The following is a 15,135-nucleotide window of genomic DNA, read 5'->3' as shown; positions in this document are numbered from 1 at the left end:
TTCCAGTTTGAGGTATTAACAGCTATAGCACGGAAAACCCAGAACGCTGAATGTAGATACTCTTAGTTCAGTGATGAGCATGGTACAAGAACCTAGATGGATGAATAGATAGAATTTGGCTCCTGAGAGGAACATTAAGGAAGAACTGATTGTTTGTTTTTAAAATGTCTGTGGGATATACAAGCAACTCTCAGTTTCCTTTAACAATAAAGCATGAACAGTGTATGATGGTCCGCCTTTTAAGAAGAAAAGGAGTACTTGTGGCACCTTAGAGACTAACAAATTTATTAGAGCATAAGCTTTCGTGAGCTACAGCTCACTTCATCGGATGCGAATACAGACTAACACGGCTGCTACTCTGAAACCCGCCTTTTAAGAGTATCAGTGAGGCCAACTCCTGCAGTCTCTGCTGAGGCAAATCTGCCACAAGATTTCTACTGAGTATTGACTGCAGGCTTTGCAGTCTGTTCTGTACAAACTGGAAAATATTAGTGAAATAGGTGTTGCAAGAGTTCTTTTATCGGTCTTTAGTCTTGCATAAAATCCTTTTGCCATCTCTGTGCAGGGTTCAGAAATATGGATATAATCCAAGGAATCTGAGAAGCCCAGCCATTAGGCCTAAAACCAGAACTGCTATTCTTCAGACTCGCCGGCTAAAACTGGTAAAAATGCCGAATAACAGATTGTATTCAAAATTATACATATTCAGTGAAGTGGAAAGGCAGTTATTTATGACCTTATCAAGATTTTTTTTAAACAGCCTTTCTTACTTGCATCTATCATGGGACTTCTGCGATATAGCCCCGCCTGCTGCTGGCACTGGCCCCATCCCTTCCCCCGTCTTCCTGCCAGCATGTGCACAGTATGTGCTCCTTGAGCTGTCTCTGAGACTAGCACTAAGTACTTCCACAGTCTCCTCACTTCCCTTCCCTGTACATATACACAGCCCCCAGGACTGTCTCCAGGAAACAACACTCCCTCAAAGTGTAAGCAACTCTCTCTCCTCCCTGCAACTGCAACATCTTCCATGTCCCGCCTAACTGATGAAATAGGAGAGGAAAAGATAAACACTGTTGGGAGCCAAACTCAAAGCTGCAGCATCCCTTGCTGCACTAGTGGTCAGGGCCTTATGCTCTGCTGCTACAGCACAGACTGGAGAATTTGATCTGTCACATGATCTAATATGGAGCAGCAGGAAGTATTCGCTCAGGACACATGCACAAGAGAAGGTGCTGGTCGCACGTGAGTTGACCATGCTAGTATCAGTGAGTGATTAGCTTCACAGCTGATTCAGGCAACATGTATGAGAGCTTCATACCAGAAACGGACAGTATTGGAAGTCCCATGATTAGTCACTGGTTTGTAGTGAAAGGGGAGGAATCTTGCTGACCCAGTCCATTTCAGTTAGCTCTGCATACAGAGCTAGCTTACACCCTAATTCAGTAAAACACTTAAGCATGTATTTAAGCATGTGCTTAAAACCTATTGAAATCAGTGGGACTTAAAGTGAAACCCATTCTTAAGTATTTTGCTGCACTGGGGCCTGTGTTCTGGGAGGCTTGTCTGGATAATTCTGAATTATGATGTCTAGGCTTGCAATTTAGCCGGTTAAAACTCACTCAGTCAAAACAACAGATTACAGTAGATTTGAAACTTGAACTCCAGGGCCTTTGCAGAGATACATAGAACACAGTACCTCACAACCTTATTTCTTTTAAGGGAGTCGCTACACTGGTGCACGATGCCAGCTCGGATGAAGATGATAGTTCTCAGCCCCAGCCGTCAACCAGAACAAAACTAACCACTGGAACCAAAAAAGAAAAGGAAAGTAGGTTTGCAGAGCTATAAATATTACACTGGTTAGCACACTTATGCCCAGTCAGGCGATACACTTGCACTGTAGAAAACAGTCTTTGAATGTGTGCAAACCTGTTTAAATGCCATATCTCTAACTACAGTGGCATTATCGGTATAGCACTTAGTGTGTCCTACCGACAAGCCTTAGCAGCCACTCCGATTATTATTTATTACACCATAGATGTGGATAGTGCTTAAAGACTCAGAATTTAAAAATAAATAAAGGTTCCCTGTCCTGAGTAGTCTACAGTGTAATGGCCTGATCCTGGAAGATCTGAGCACTCCTGGAAAGGTGGTAAGCATCCTGTACTTCTACTGCCTCCAGTGTCTTCCAGGGGGGCGAAGGGCAGAATTGGGCTATTTATTAGTCTGACACAGCAATGGTTAGCAATAAGCGAAGAGGGGCAGGGAGATATGGGAAAAAGAAGGGCTCAGCTGTAAAAGATCCTGGGAAACATATGCTGTTGAATATGCATCTTATTAATGCCTTATTAAAATTTGGGATGCTGTGCAGAATGCAGATGGAGATTGGCATTAAAATACAAGCTGGAAGAAGTGAGTTCTGAGAGAGGATTTGAATAGGAGTGCGAGGGGAGATTGGATCATGCACAAGGTTTGGGGGGCTGTTCCAGGCACTGAGGGGGGAAGCATAGGCATTTATGGGAAATGACATGGGAAGCAAGAAATTGAGCTGAATTATCAGTGCAGAGTGCTAGTGGGGCTTTAGGGAACCAGTAGAGGTGAGGTATGGATAGGGGCAGAGCTTCTGCTATGCTTCTGAAGGTGACAAGGAATCATTTGAGATCCATACATACCAGAGGAAATAAGCCAGTTCAGGAGTAGGTGGGCATTTAGCGTCAAATAAGCCAAACGCATTTAAGTTTGCAATGTTACCCATATTATCATTGCTGAGTCATTTTCAGTTGGTGCAAACAAATAATGTGTTCTTTTGATCTCTTGAAATTTCTGTTGACAGAACCCAACCTGCAGGAAAAGCTAGGAGAACAAGAGGAAACCATGCAGTCTGAGCCAAGCATCACAGATACTGCAAAATCTAAAGAAAAAAGGCCATCTCCAGAAGATGCTAGAGGTGGTAAATCAGCCAGACTGGATGATGCACATGCTATGAAACAGTCCATGAGCCTACTCCAAAGAGATGACTTCAAAGACAAAAAAAATAGGAGATACACACAAGATCCGCTCTGTAATGAGGAGGCAGAAGGTGATGCGACCCCTCTGAAGAATTCTAATAAAGAAAATATTTATTTATTGGATGCCACAAAAGAAGGAAATGTGGGCCGATTTCTTAATGTAAGTAACCACTGGTAAATGTGTGTGCTGTTAAATCACTTTAATTTTTTTTAAATTTGCTTATTTGCACAAACAAAAGGTATTAATGAGTTTTTCAAAATTCTACTCTTCTCTTCTCCCAGGATGAGTAGTGTGTGTTTTTATTTTGGGGCAGGAAATCAAATAGCCCTAGATTATGAGGATTTCTTGCTGCATGTTGAATGGCCTTGCCACTGGGTGCTACATTGGATCAGAGCGTGGGCTGGATGCTTGACTAGATTGCAGGTCTCCTTTCAGCCCCATTCATTTTCCGACACCATTGTAAACTGTTGTTTGTGTCAATTCAAGGATAAGTTGCATAATGCTCTGTGAAATTTCCATCCTTACTCCTGACCTGTACACATGTAAAAACTATCTACTAAAGAATCCTTCCCAGGTTTCCCACTCAACCTAGCGCATGCTGAGAGGGGACCTGGCTGTTCTAGGCAGTGCTGTGTAGATACCCACATTATCCAGGTATATAGCCAATAAATCTGCCAATTGATTTAATTCAATTGATTGAATTTTCAAAATGCTCCCAGCGATATGAGTACTAGAAACTCTCATCTGCACACACATAAGACTGGCCTTGTTTTTCCCATGGGCATTTATAGGTATGTCAAGCCAAAATCTACACAAACATTGACATTATGCTCCTTAATGTAGAACAGAGATAATGATAACCTGTCAGATGACTGTCCGTGTGCATACACCTGTGTATGTGTCTAACTGGGCTTGGCAGAATTTGAACTTTATTTTTTGTAATTTTGATGATTAATATCAATTTTTATTTAAGCATTTTTTCCCATTTTTAACCATTTTAATTTTCAGTTGTGAGAAATTAAGAGGGGTTGGGGTTAGTGCAGCGCTGATAGCAGGGCAGCAGGTGGTTCCCTGTACAGGTGAGGGGCCTGAGATGCCAAGGCACAAGGAGCCGGGGAGGCTGTGGTCCTGGCCCAGCCCCAGGCCAGGGCTGTGAGGGCAGGATGAGTGAGTGAATGGGACCATGACAGCGACGCTGCAGAGGACTCCCAGCACAGCTGCAGAGCCAGTGACACCTGATACCTGCAGGTGCAGGCTGCAGTCCTGCTGAGGCAGAGCAAAGACCCCTGGCCTGGGCTGTGAGGAAGCCTCCCCGCTGCTGAACGGCTCCTGCCCGAGGATGGCCCTCTACTCTGGGCCGTGACAGTAGAGCTGCAAATAACTCCCTGCATGGCCACGGGGCCAGTGACGCTGGATTTCTGCAGGCACTGAGCTTGAGAGAGGCTGCCATTGACGGATGTTTTTTCGTCCATTTCTGTGTGTTAGGTGAAATCAATATTTACTGGTACCTAACTACATAAATCAAACCGTGCCAACCCTCCCTAACTGTAAGCACTCCTCACCTCTGCCTGGCAATTTCCACACACTTGGAATTGTTTTATTCACGCCTGTGCTCCCAAAGATTGCTCTCTTATCTGACAGCATAGCATCTTTAATTTATTATTGATGGTGATGACTTTTGTTCCTGTGTCAAATTAAGAGAGAAAAATCTCACCATAAACTATTTAAGTGCAGACTGACAAAAGAACTTGATTATTCAAGACAAAAAATTGTTATTTTAGAAATGCTGGAGATAGTCCTTCCTTCCAAGTGACCTAATTATAGCAAAAACTGCTGCATGCTAAATGTGGGTGGTAAAAGAGTAGCAAGAGGGATGTCTTTTCTCTTTTTTTAAGCATGTTACAAATGTTTGGGGGTAAAAAACATTCTACAGCCAGAGACTGAGCATTCTACTGATTAATTTTAAATCAATTATTTTGTTTCACAGCATAGCTGCTGCCCAAATCTCTTTGTACAGAGTGTTTTTGTAGAGACGCACAACAGAAATTTCCCTTGGGTGGCATTCTTCACAAACAGGTTGGAATTATCTTTTTTTTAATGTTCATTCAAAGCAAAACTGTTAGAAAAGTATCACATTATTTTCCAGTAGATGAGTGTCCCAATGACAAAAACCACATTCTTATTGGTGATCTCGTCAGAGACCAAGGCCTGAATGGGTAAGGGAACTAAACTATGTTGTCACCACAAGAGAGATTTTCTCTAGTGTTACGTGGGGAAAGCTTGCCTTGTGACTTCCAGTGCTGTACCTGTTCTGTGGAAATATGGGCCTTGTCTTCAGAACTGTCCTTTGGCAATCATGTATAAGCATTCTATTCACTGCACAAAAAATAATTGTTCCTTTTAGTATATTTTCCTAATGGGTTGGCTCAGAGAGAGAGCATGAGGAACTTGCCATTACCCTAGGTCTTGCAGTCCTTAGACAGAATCATTCCAGAGAGCTAATGTGGTTCCATTAAAACCTGTCCTCCAGGAATTCTTGCAGGCCACAAAGGCTATGGTTACACAGCAAAGAAAAATCCACGGCAGGCCCGTGCCAGCCGACTGGGGCTCGGGCTGTGCAGCTATTTCATTGCTGTGTATACTAACAGGCGTGGGGTGGGAGGGTCCCAGAGCTCGGGTTCCCACCCAAGCCTGGAAATCTACACAGCAATGAAATAGCCCTGCAAGCCCGAGTCGGTTGGCATAGGCCAGCCACGGATTTTTTTTTTTTTTTTTTGCCGTGTAACCATAGCCTTCGTGGCCTGCAAGAATTCCTGGAGGATAGGTTTTAATGGAACCACATTAACTCTCTGGAATGATTCTGTCTAAGGACTGCAAGACCTAGGATAATGGCAAGTTCCTCATGCTCTCTCTCTGACCCAACCCATTAGGCTCCATATCCAGTGTATGGTATTCCAGGGTTTGATTGATGGTACGCTGTAGTTAGAGAGACTAGACTACTTCTACTGCCATACAGACACTTTTACGGATTTTTAGCTGAATTTATGTAGACATCAGAGAGAGTTGTGTTTGACTTCTGCAACCCAGATCCCAGGACCTGATAAAAGTCTTAGCACATCTTAGGTTTTTCTAATAGAACATTCACAAGGAGGTTGCACACTCTGTTGATTCTGAGGCAGAGCACATTGCACACAGCAGAGGCTCCTGGTTGCATTCCTTCATTTCCCACCTGCACCCCTCACAGCTCTCTCTGTGCCACCCTCCCTTCACCCCACTATTTCAGGAACCCCCTGCAAGTAGTTGGTGGCAAATTGCAAACGCAGTACAGAGGTAGATTCAGTTAATGAATATATTAACTGACAGTGTTTTTTGTTTCCTAGGCATGTGAAAGCTGGAACCGAACTCACATGGGATTATGGTTATGAAGCTGGAAGCATGCCAGAGACAGAGATCTCCTGTCAGTGTGGGGTCCAGAAGTGCAGGAAAAAAATATTATAGAAAAATGTTTACAACTACCCCACTTCCATGTAAATTTGAAATTCACTTGCAAGAAAGGACTATACTGTGTGCAGCAGAATTACAATTCTCCAGTGGACTCGTACAAGCCTGTGCGCTAGACTAATTTAATCCCTTCTAAGTAAAGGGCCTGTGCTGATGAGATGTGTGAATCTGATTATTTTTAAATGTGCCACTGCTTGCTTTTTTGTCTCTTGCAGAAGAAATGTGTTTGTCATAAGCAAAAGCATAAAACTGTACCTAGGCTATTTCTTTGCTCTGGGCTTGTATTTTCTCATTCAAAAATGGAAGTGAGTGGCATTGTATCTAATAAGACGTAAAGCAGCCTCAGTCCTTTGTTGTTTTTTTTATTTTTAATTGATTGGAACTTGACTTCTGGAAAAAATATGGAAAGATCTGCTGTGTTTGACTGCTTGTAGCATCTTCTACAGCTTATTTAGTACAAGTTGTAGTCTATTATGAGTCATAAGTATGAAACAAGCCAGGCCTATGCACCTTCCCTTAGGCATCAGGGAATTTTGTGAGAGAATAACTTATGGTCTGAGTACTTTAGCTCTGAGTCAACTCCCAGCTCCACATGCCTTTGAGCCAAAATTGCTTGTTGCTGTAGAGCTAAACAATATATGTAATAATTTTCAACTAATGACTTGCAGGAAGCTTCAGAGTAGCAGCCATGTTAGTCTGTATCCGCAAAAGGAACAGGAGTATTTGTGGCACCTTAGAGACTAACAAATTTATTAGAGCATAAGCTTTTGTGGGCTACAGCCCACTTCATCGGATGCATAGAATGGAACATATAGTAAGAAGATAGATATACACATACAGATAAGTTGGAAGTTGCCTTACAAACTGAGAGGCTAATTAGTTAAGATGAGCTATTATCAACAGGAGAAAAAAACTTGTAGTGATAATCAAGACGGCCCATTTAGACAGTTGACTAAAAGGTGTGAGGATACTTAACATGGGGAAATAGATTCAATATGTGTAATGACCCAGCCACTCCCAGTCTCTATTCAAACCCAAGTTAATGGTATCTAGTTTGCATATTAATTCAAACTCAGCAGTTTCTTGTTGGAGTCTGGTTTTGAAGCTTTTCTGTTGCAAAATTGCCACCTTTAAGTCTGTTACTGAGTGGCCAGAGAGGTTGAAGCATTCTCCTCTTCAAACAGTTTTTGAATGTTATGATTCCTGTTGTCAGATTTGTATCCATTTATTCTTTTGCCTTGAGATTGTCCGGTTTAGCCAATGTACATGGCAGAGGGGCATTGCTGGCACATGGCGTATATCACATTGGTAGGTGTGCAGGTGAATGAGCCCCTGATGGCGTGGCTGATGTGATTAGGTCCTATGATGGTGTCACTTGAATAAATACGTGGACAGAGTTGGCATCGGGCTTTGTTGCAAGGATAGGTTCCTGGATTAGTGTTTTTGGTGTGTGGTTGCTGGAGAGTATTTGCTTCAGGTTGTGGGGCTGTCTGTAAGCGAGGACTAGTCTGTCTCCCAAGATCTGTGAGAATGAGGGATCGTTTTTCAGGATAGGTTGTAAATCTTTGATGATGCGCTAGAGAGGTTTTAGTTGGGGGCTGAAGGTGACCGCTAGTGCCATTCTGTTATTTTCTGTATCCTCACACTTTCTTGTCAACTGTCTAAATGAGCCATCTTGATTATCACTACAAAAGTTTTTTTCTCCTGCTGATAATAGCTCATCTTAACTAATTAGCCTCTCACAGTTTGAGTGGCAACTTCCAACTTATCTGTATGTATATATATATATATATATCTTCTAACTATATGTTCCATTCTACGCATCCGATGAAGTGAGCTGTAGCTCACGAAAGCTTATGCTCAAATATATTTGTTAGTCTCTAAGGTGCCATAAGTCCTCCTTTTCTATTTACATAAGGCTGCATATGTTAGAATAAACTATGGTTTACTTAACTCCAGAGTGCCGAACAACTTTCAGCTATGTGTCTTGTGTACATAGACAGGAAAACACAAATCACTGATTAGTCTCTGTGCCACGACTGAAAAGTTCACCAATATGTGTGCAAGTGAAACTCCAGGATAAGGCCCTGGAATTACAAATGATAACATTCTTGTAGGAGAAATGCCAGCTTTCTATTTATTTTTGCTGGGGCAAAAAGGAAGTGTTTATTAATTATTTGTTCACAAGTTAATTTTTACAAAATAGACTTGGGGCCAAATTCTGCCCTCCTGTGATAAAACCTGATGGATATTGACTAAGCCAAAGCTACTTCAGTGGTTCACCTTGTAGAATTTCTGCCAAATATTCCCTCAGGAATGAGGATTGGGGTGTGGGGGCATTTACTATATGGAGCTCGCAGGGCAATGGTAGCGTAGCCATGCCATGGAATAGGGCCAGGGCATTTCTAGATGGGTTTCAGGTGTGGGTAGGCAGATGGAGCCTGGCTCTGTAGGGGATTTTGGGAAGGAATCTCTTTCTCTGGCTGGAGAGCTAACTGGATTGTCAACTCCAAAAGTTCAAAAATCAGAGGATTGGCCCCAAAATATTAAGATTTTCTTTTAAACGTTCTTTGATTTTTGAGTTTCCTATGCCAACCACCAACGTGCAGGTGAGAATTGTTGCCAACGTTCCAGGTTTATAGTGAGTAAGGTGATTTTAGCCCCAGCTAAAGGAGCTCTCACACCAGGGAGCCCAACCCAGATCTAGGTCCCATTGTGCTAGGCACTGTACAAATGCATAGTAAGAGATGGTCCCTGCTCTGAAGGGTTTTACAGTCTAGTGGAAAGCATAGTGGTCAGTGTCAGTTTGACTTGGGATCTAGAATTGGGACTAACCAAACTCATATAGAAGCTACCAAACATCCATTAGATGGAAATAACTTTTTAATCCCTCCTGAAACTGGGCAGAATTGAAGCCAGTAAGTGAAGCCAATTCTCAAAATTGCATCTTCCATACAGTGTGACCTCTCGCACTGTGCATGATAGATCATGCTGACTGGGCTGTTTTCATGCTGGTGGGGGCATTCCAGTAGTACTGGAAATGAAAAGTGTCTGGGACACTTAAATGCCAAGTGGTCTTTGGCGGGGGGGAGTTTGGGAACCCCTGCTATAACTCATTAGTAAGGCCCTGAGGCGTCAAATCCCCATTGATACTCAAATTACAACTAGATTTCTGGAAAGATAAATCCAGAAAGTTACTTGATGTAACTTTATTACATCAAGTTCTGACCTTTTAGGAGCTTATATAAGGATCTGGAAACAAGATTGCCCACACCTTGCTCTCAATTTTAAATACAATCTAAGGGCTTGCCTACATGGAGAAACTGACCAGCAGTTATTCCAGAATAATGAATCCACAACAGCTCCCCATGAGGACCCTCTATTCCAGAATAAAAGTGATTTTATTCCAAAATAATTAGGCTTGTCTATGCAGGAAAGTATTTTCAGGATAAGCTGCTCTATGTCTACACACACAAGTGCTTTTTTCAAAGTATCTGGTATCTCTAAATTAATCTATTTTAGAAACAGATTAGATATATATTGGACTGATGCAGCCTCATTTCAAATTAACTGTTCTGCGTCTAGCAATCATCCCACTGCCATCCCACACTGCACATCTGGGTTGGCCTGTCTCTTTACCTTTGTGCCAGAGACTGTTCCAGGGTCATCTTGAGCAGTTCTCACCTCCCTGTTTAAATACTGGTACACAACCTGGTGCGGCTCTTTGTGATTCCAGCTCATAATCAGTTCACACACTCAGAGTCAGATACTATAGTAGTCAGGCCCTGTGCTTCCACCAGGACCTATAGGGAAGTACTGGACTTCCCTGGCCTCGGGATGGGAACATGTCCAGTCCCATCTTCCAGCAGTCATCAGAATGCCAAGACATCTGAGCAGCTAGCAAAGCAAAGGGAGAGATGGCACTCCTTGGACACACCCCATTGCCACAACAAAGCAAAAGAGCCCTTGTAGGATTATAAACATGCCAGACACATCAACAAGGCCTCTAGCAACAGTAGCACTACCTGTGCCTTCTATGAGACACTGGATTGCATTTTTGTCAAGGAGACCCCCACACACCAAACCCTGTCATATGTTGGACAGCACCAAAGACCCACCACCCAACCACAGTCCCCGAATGGGACCCCAAGCAAAAATAAATTGCCCTTGACAGCCAGGATTTCTTCAGAACATAAAATCCCAGGCCAGGGCCAGGGCCAGAGATGGCCCCCATATCCCAAGCCGAGACCCAGCCTGACAGTGCTTGGAAGAGAACCTCTTCTAGTAAGTAATATGTGCTATTCTATAATACAACCATATAGGGGGATTTAAACAACAGCTTTGTTCTGTTCACTGCCATGTTATGCAGATAAGGTGCATGACAGGTATTATCTTTTAGTGATCCCGCTTCTGTTGGTGAGAGAGAGAAACTTTTGAGCTATATAGAGCTCTTCAGCTGTGGGGAATGTTACACAGATGAAAGTTAGGAGTCTCCCTCTGTCTACTCAGCTTTTATTGTATCCCATTCCCATCCTCCCAATGTGCTCAAAACAGTGCCTGTGCTCCAGTATTCAAGTTCTAATCCATTAATTTCTGTGAAATACTGAATCCCACAATCATTGGCCAGATGTGCCAGCCTCCTCCCACACCTCTCCCTTCCTATGCTGCTTAATGCCCTTCCCCCACTGCATGAATCATAGAATCATAGAATATCAGGGTTGGAAGGGACCCCAGAAGGTCATCTAGTCCAACCCCCTGCTCAAAGCAGGACCAAGTCCCAGTTAAATCATCCCAGCCAGGGCTTTGTCGAGCCTGACCTTAAAAAACCTCTAAGGAAGGAGATTCTACCACCATGGCAGGTATGTTTACTGTAGCAATAGTTAGAGAAGGAGCACTTTAGCAGACAGTTTATCAATGCCCTGTGCTTTTACCTACCTTTACATTTTAGGAAGTAAATTGCCCAAATTAGGCTAGAGACAGTTCAAAGTGCACAGAGATTATAAGGCATTCACAGCTATTTTTAATCACAGCCTCAGCAATAGTTAACCATTCGGGTTCAGAACAGTTATTCCAAAAGTCTGTTTATTTTGCAGTGCATCTTGTGCTGATCTGCTAGTGTTATTACAGAGAACGTAAGGCAGAAATAGTGCTCTACATTGAAAGGCACACTGCCAAACAATGCAGCTTTCTTGGGGCTGCCTTTCCACTCCTGCACCATCTGGTCTGGGTGGGGGAACCATGCCGGTAAATAACGGCACAGCATAACTTTCTGGTTTGTCCCTTACCATTGTGAACAAGATCCTTCTCTGCCTTTTACGGACATACCTCAGGATAACATCCTCCACTGTAAGGACAGCCTGCAGAGATGCACATGCAATTACTAGTGTGGCCCCTCCTGCTTCTTCTTGCCCACCATCAATCCAGCACCTGTACAGGGGTTCCAAACAAAGGAGAACTAAATTGGAAAACGTTTTACCATCTCCAAGCTCACCCAGACTGGGAAAAGGCCAAGGGAACGGCATCATGAAATAAAGGAAAAAGCAACATTTTATCATTGTTGGCACAGATAAACTAGAATAACTTGTGCTCTTTCTCTGCTCTCCTAGCATTCAATACACTACACAAACAGGAACGTTATCATTGAATGTCTGGAAAATATCTGGGGTCGCAGAAAGGGGACAAAGGAGGACAAGTTTAGTGCTCAAAGCTGCATGCTAGCAGAGGGAGAAGACTGAAGAGTGAAAGGGAAGATCTCCTTCAGCATGAATCGTAGGAGAGAGAAGCAGACAAGGAACAGGCTAAAGCACATCCACAAAGGAAAGGACATGCAGGCATAGCTACTGGAAATGATACAGACAGCTCTGCTGGAGAACACTGTGGCCAACAGTCCAACCTACCTAGCCACATCCTGCAGCCCTTTGAGAACACTGCATACTGGGAGCACCCCTCCACTTCCTCAACTACTACACACAAGCCCTTCCTTCATCATACTATAGGACATTAAAAACAGTCACAACCCCCCACCTACATGTTTGTGACCCTATCAGCAAAAACATGGTTGCACTCAGTACTTCAGGCATGTTTGCCACAGTTCCACTGGTTTTAAGTACAGTATGTACTCTATGTTCAATGAAGGTTTTTACTATTTAAAACTCAGTTTATTATTTATTCGTAACTTGGCTGAAAAATCGCATAAAAGCATTGCACAAAGCATAATTGAGGAAAGCACTCAAAGAGGACAGGTGAGTTCCCAGAGGACTGGAGAAGGGCAAACGTGGTACCTATATTTAAACAGGGGAACAAAGAGGACCCAGGGAATTATAGACCAGTCACAACCTACTTTCCATACCTGGAACAAATTATTAAATAATCAATTTGTAAGTACCTAGAGGATAATAAGCTGATAAATAATAGCCAACATGGATTTTTCAAGAACAAATCATGAGAAACCAACCTAATTTCCTTCCTTTGACAGAGTTACTGACCTAGTGGATAGAGGGAAAGCAGATATGATGTATCTAGATTTTAGTAAAGCTTTTGACCCACTCCCACATGACATTCTTGTAAACAAACTGATGAAATAATGTCTAAATGAAATTAAGAACATACAAAAGAACATAAGAATGGCCATACTGGGTCAGACCAAAGTTCCATCCAACCCAGTATCCTGTCTACCGACAATGGCCAATGCCAGGTGCCCCAGAGGGAGTGAACCTAACAGGTAATGATCTAGTGATCTCTCTCCTGCCATCCATCTCCATCCTCTGACAAACAGAGGCTAGGGACGCCATTCCTTACCCACCCTGGCTAATAGCCATTAATGGACTTAACCTCCATAAATTTATCCAGTTTTCTTTTAAACCCTGTTATAGTCCTAGCCTTCACAACCTCCTCAGGCAAGGAGTTCCACAGGTTGACTGTGTGTTGTGTGAAGAAGAACTTCCTTTTATTTGTTTTAAACCAGCTATCCATTTGGTGGTCCCTAGTTCTTATATTATGGGAACAAGTAAATAACTTTTCCTTATTCACTTTCTCCACACCACTCATAATTTTATATACCTCTATCATATCCCCCCTTAGTCTCCTCTTTTCCAAGCTGAAAAGTCCTAGCCTCTTTAATCTCTCCAAACCCTAATAATTTTAGTGGCCCTTTTCTGAACCTTTTCTAATGCCAGTGTATTTTTTTTTCATATCCCCCCTTAGTCTCCTCTTTTCCAAGCTGAAAAGTCCATCTCCATCCTCTGACAAACTGAGGCTAGGGACGCCAAGATCTTTCTCCTGATTAGTTGTAGCTAAATGGGTAAGGAATGGCGTCCCTAGCCTCTGTTTGTCAGAGGATGGAGATGGATGGCAGGAGAGAGATCACTAGATCATTACCTGTTAGGTTCACTCACCACTCATGATTTTATATACTTCTATCATATCCCCCCTTAGTCTCCTCTTTTCCAAGCTGAAAAGTCCATCTCCATCTTCTGACAAACAGAGGCTAGGACTTTTCAGCTTGGAAAAGAGGAGACTAAGGGGGGATATGATAGAGGTATATAAAATCATGAGTGGTGTGGAGAAAGTGAATAAGAAAAAGGATGGCAGGAGAGAGATCATTAGATCATTACCTGTTAGGTTCACTCCCTCTGGGGCACCTGGCATTGGCCATTGTCAGTAGACAGGATACTGGGTTGGATGGAACTTTGGTCTGACCCAGTATGGCCATTAGAAAAGGTTCAGAAAAGGGCAACTAAAATTATTAGGTTTTGGAGAGATTAAAGAGGCTAGGACTTTTCAGCTTGGAAAAGAGGAGACTAAGGGGGGATATGATAGAGGTATATAAAATCATGAGTGGTGTGGAGAAAGTGAATAAGGAAAAGTTATTTACTTGTTCCCATAATATAAGAACTAGGGACCACCAAATGGATAGCTGGTTTAAAACAAATAAAAGGAAGTTCTTCTTCACACAACACACAGTCAACCTGTGGAACTCCTTGCCTGAGGAGGTTGTGAAGGCTAGGACTATAACAGGGTTTAAAAGAAAACTTGGTAAATTTATGGAGGTTAAGTCCATTAATGGCTATTAGCCAGGGTGGGTAAGGAATGGCGTCCCTAGCCTCTGTTTGTCAGAGGATGGAGATGGATGGCAGGAGAGAGATCACTAGATCATTACCTGTTAAGGGCAATAAGCTATTATCCATCTTATTCTCTATCCCTTTCTTTAATGATTCCTAACATCCCGTTTGCTTTTTTGACTGCTGCTGTACACGGCGTGGATGTCTTCAGAGAACTATCCATGATGACTCCAAGATCTTTCTCCTGATTAGTTGTAGCTAAATTTGCCCCCATCATATTGTATGTATAGTTGGGATTATTTTTTTCCAATGTGAATTACTTTACATTTATCCACATTAAATTTCATTTGCCATTTTGGCCAGTCACTTAGTTTTGTGAGATCTTTTTGAAGTTCTTCACAGTCTGCTTTGGTCTTAGCTATCTTGAGCAGTTTAGTATCATCTGCAAACTTTGCCACCTCACTGTTTACCCCTTTCTCCAGATCATTTATGAATAAATTGAATAGGATTGGTCCTAAGACTGACCCTTGGGGAACACCACTAGTTACCCCTCTCCATTCTGAAA

General features: G+C 42.6%; 1 protein-coding gene across 1 annotated transcript in view; it reads left to right on the top strand.

Annotated features, from left to right (window-relative positions):
• LOC119850890 (histone-lysine N-methyltransferase SETDB2-like) overlaps positions 1-15,135 on the top strand; it is a 102,909-nt gene that overhangs the window by 38,665 nt on the left and 49,109 nt on the right. Inside the window, exons 11-15 of the mRNA XM_043505100.1 lie at positions 566-662; positions 1,720-1,828; positions 2,834-3,168; positions 4,997-5,085; positions 6,390-6,497. Of these exons, the coding sequence (XP_043361035.1) occupies positions 566-662; positions 1,720-1,828; positions 2,834-3,168; positions 4,997-5,085; positions 6,390-6,497 (738 nt within the window). The remainder of the gene's footprint in view (positions 1-565; positions 663-1,719; positions 1,829-2,833; positions 3,169-4,996; positions 5,086-6,389; positions 6,498-15,135) is intronic.

Source organism: Dermochelys coriacea, chromosome 1 (assembly GCF_009764565.3).
Source record: "Dermochelys coriacea isolate rDerCor1 chromosome 1, rDerCor1.pri.v4, whole genome shotgun sequence".
Taxonomy (NCBI): domain Eukaryota; kingdom Metazoa; phylum Chordata; order Testudines; family Dermochelyidae; genus Dermochelys; species Dermochelys coriacea.
This window is presented reverse-complemented; position numbering and strand designations above follow the sequence as displayed.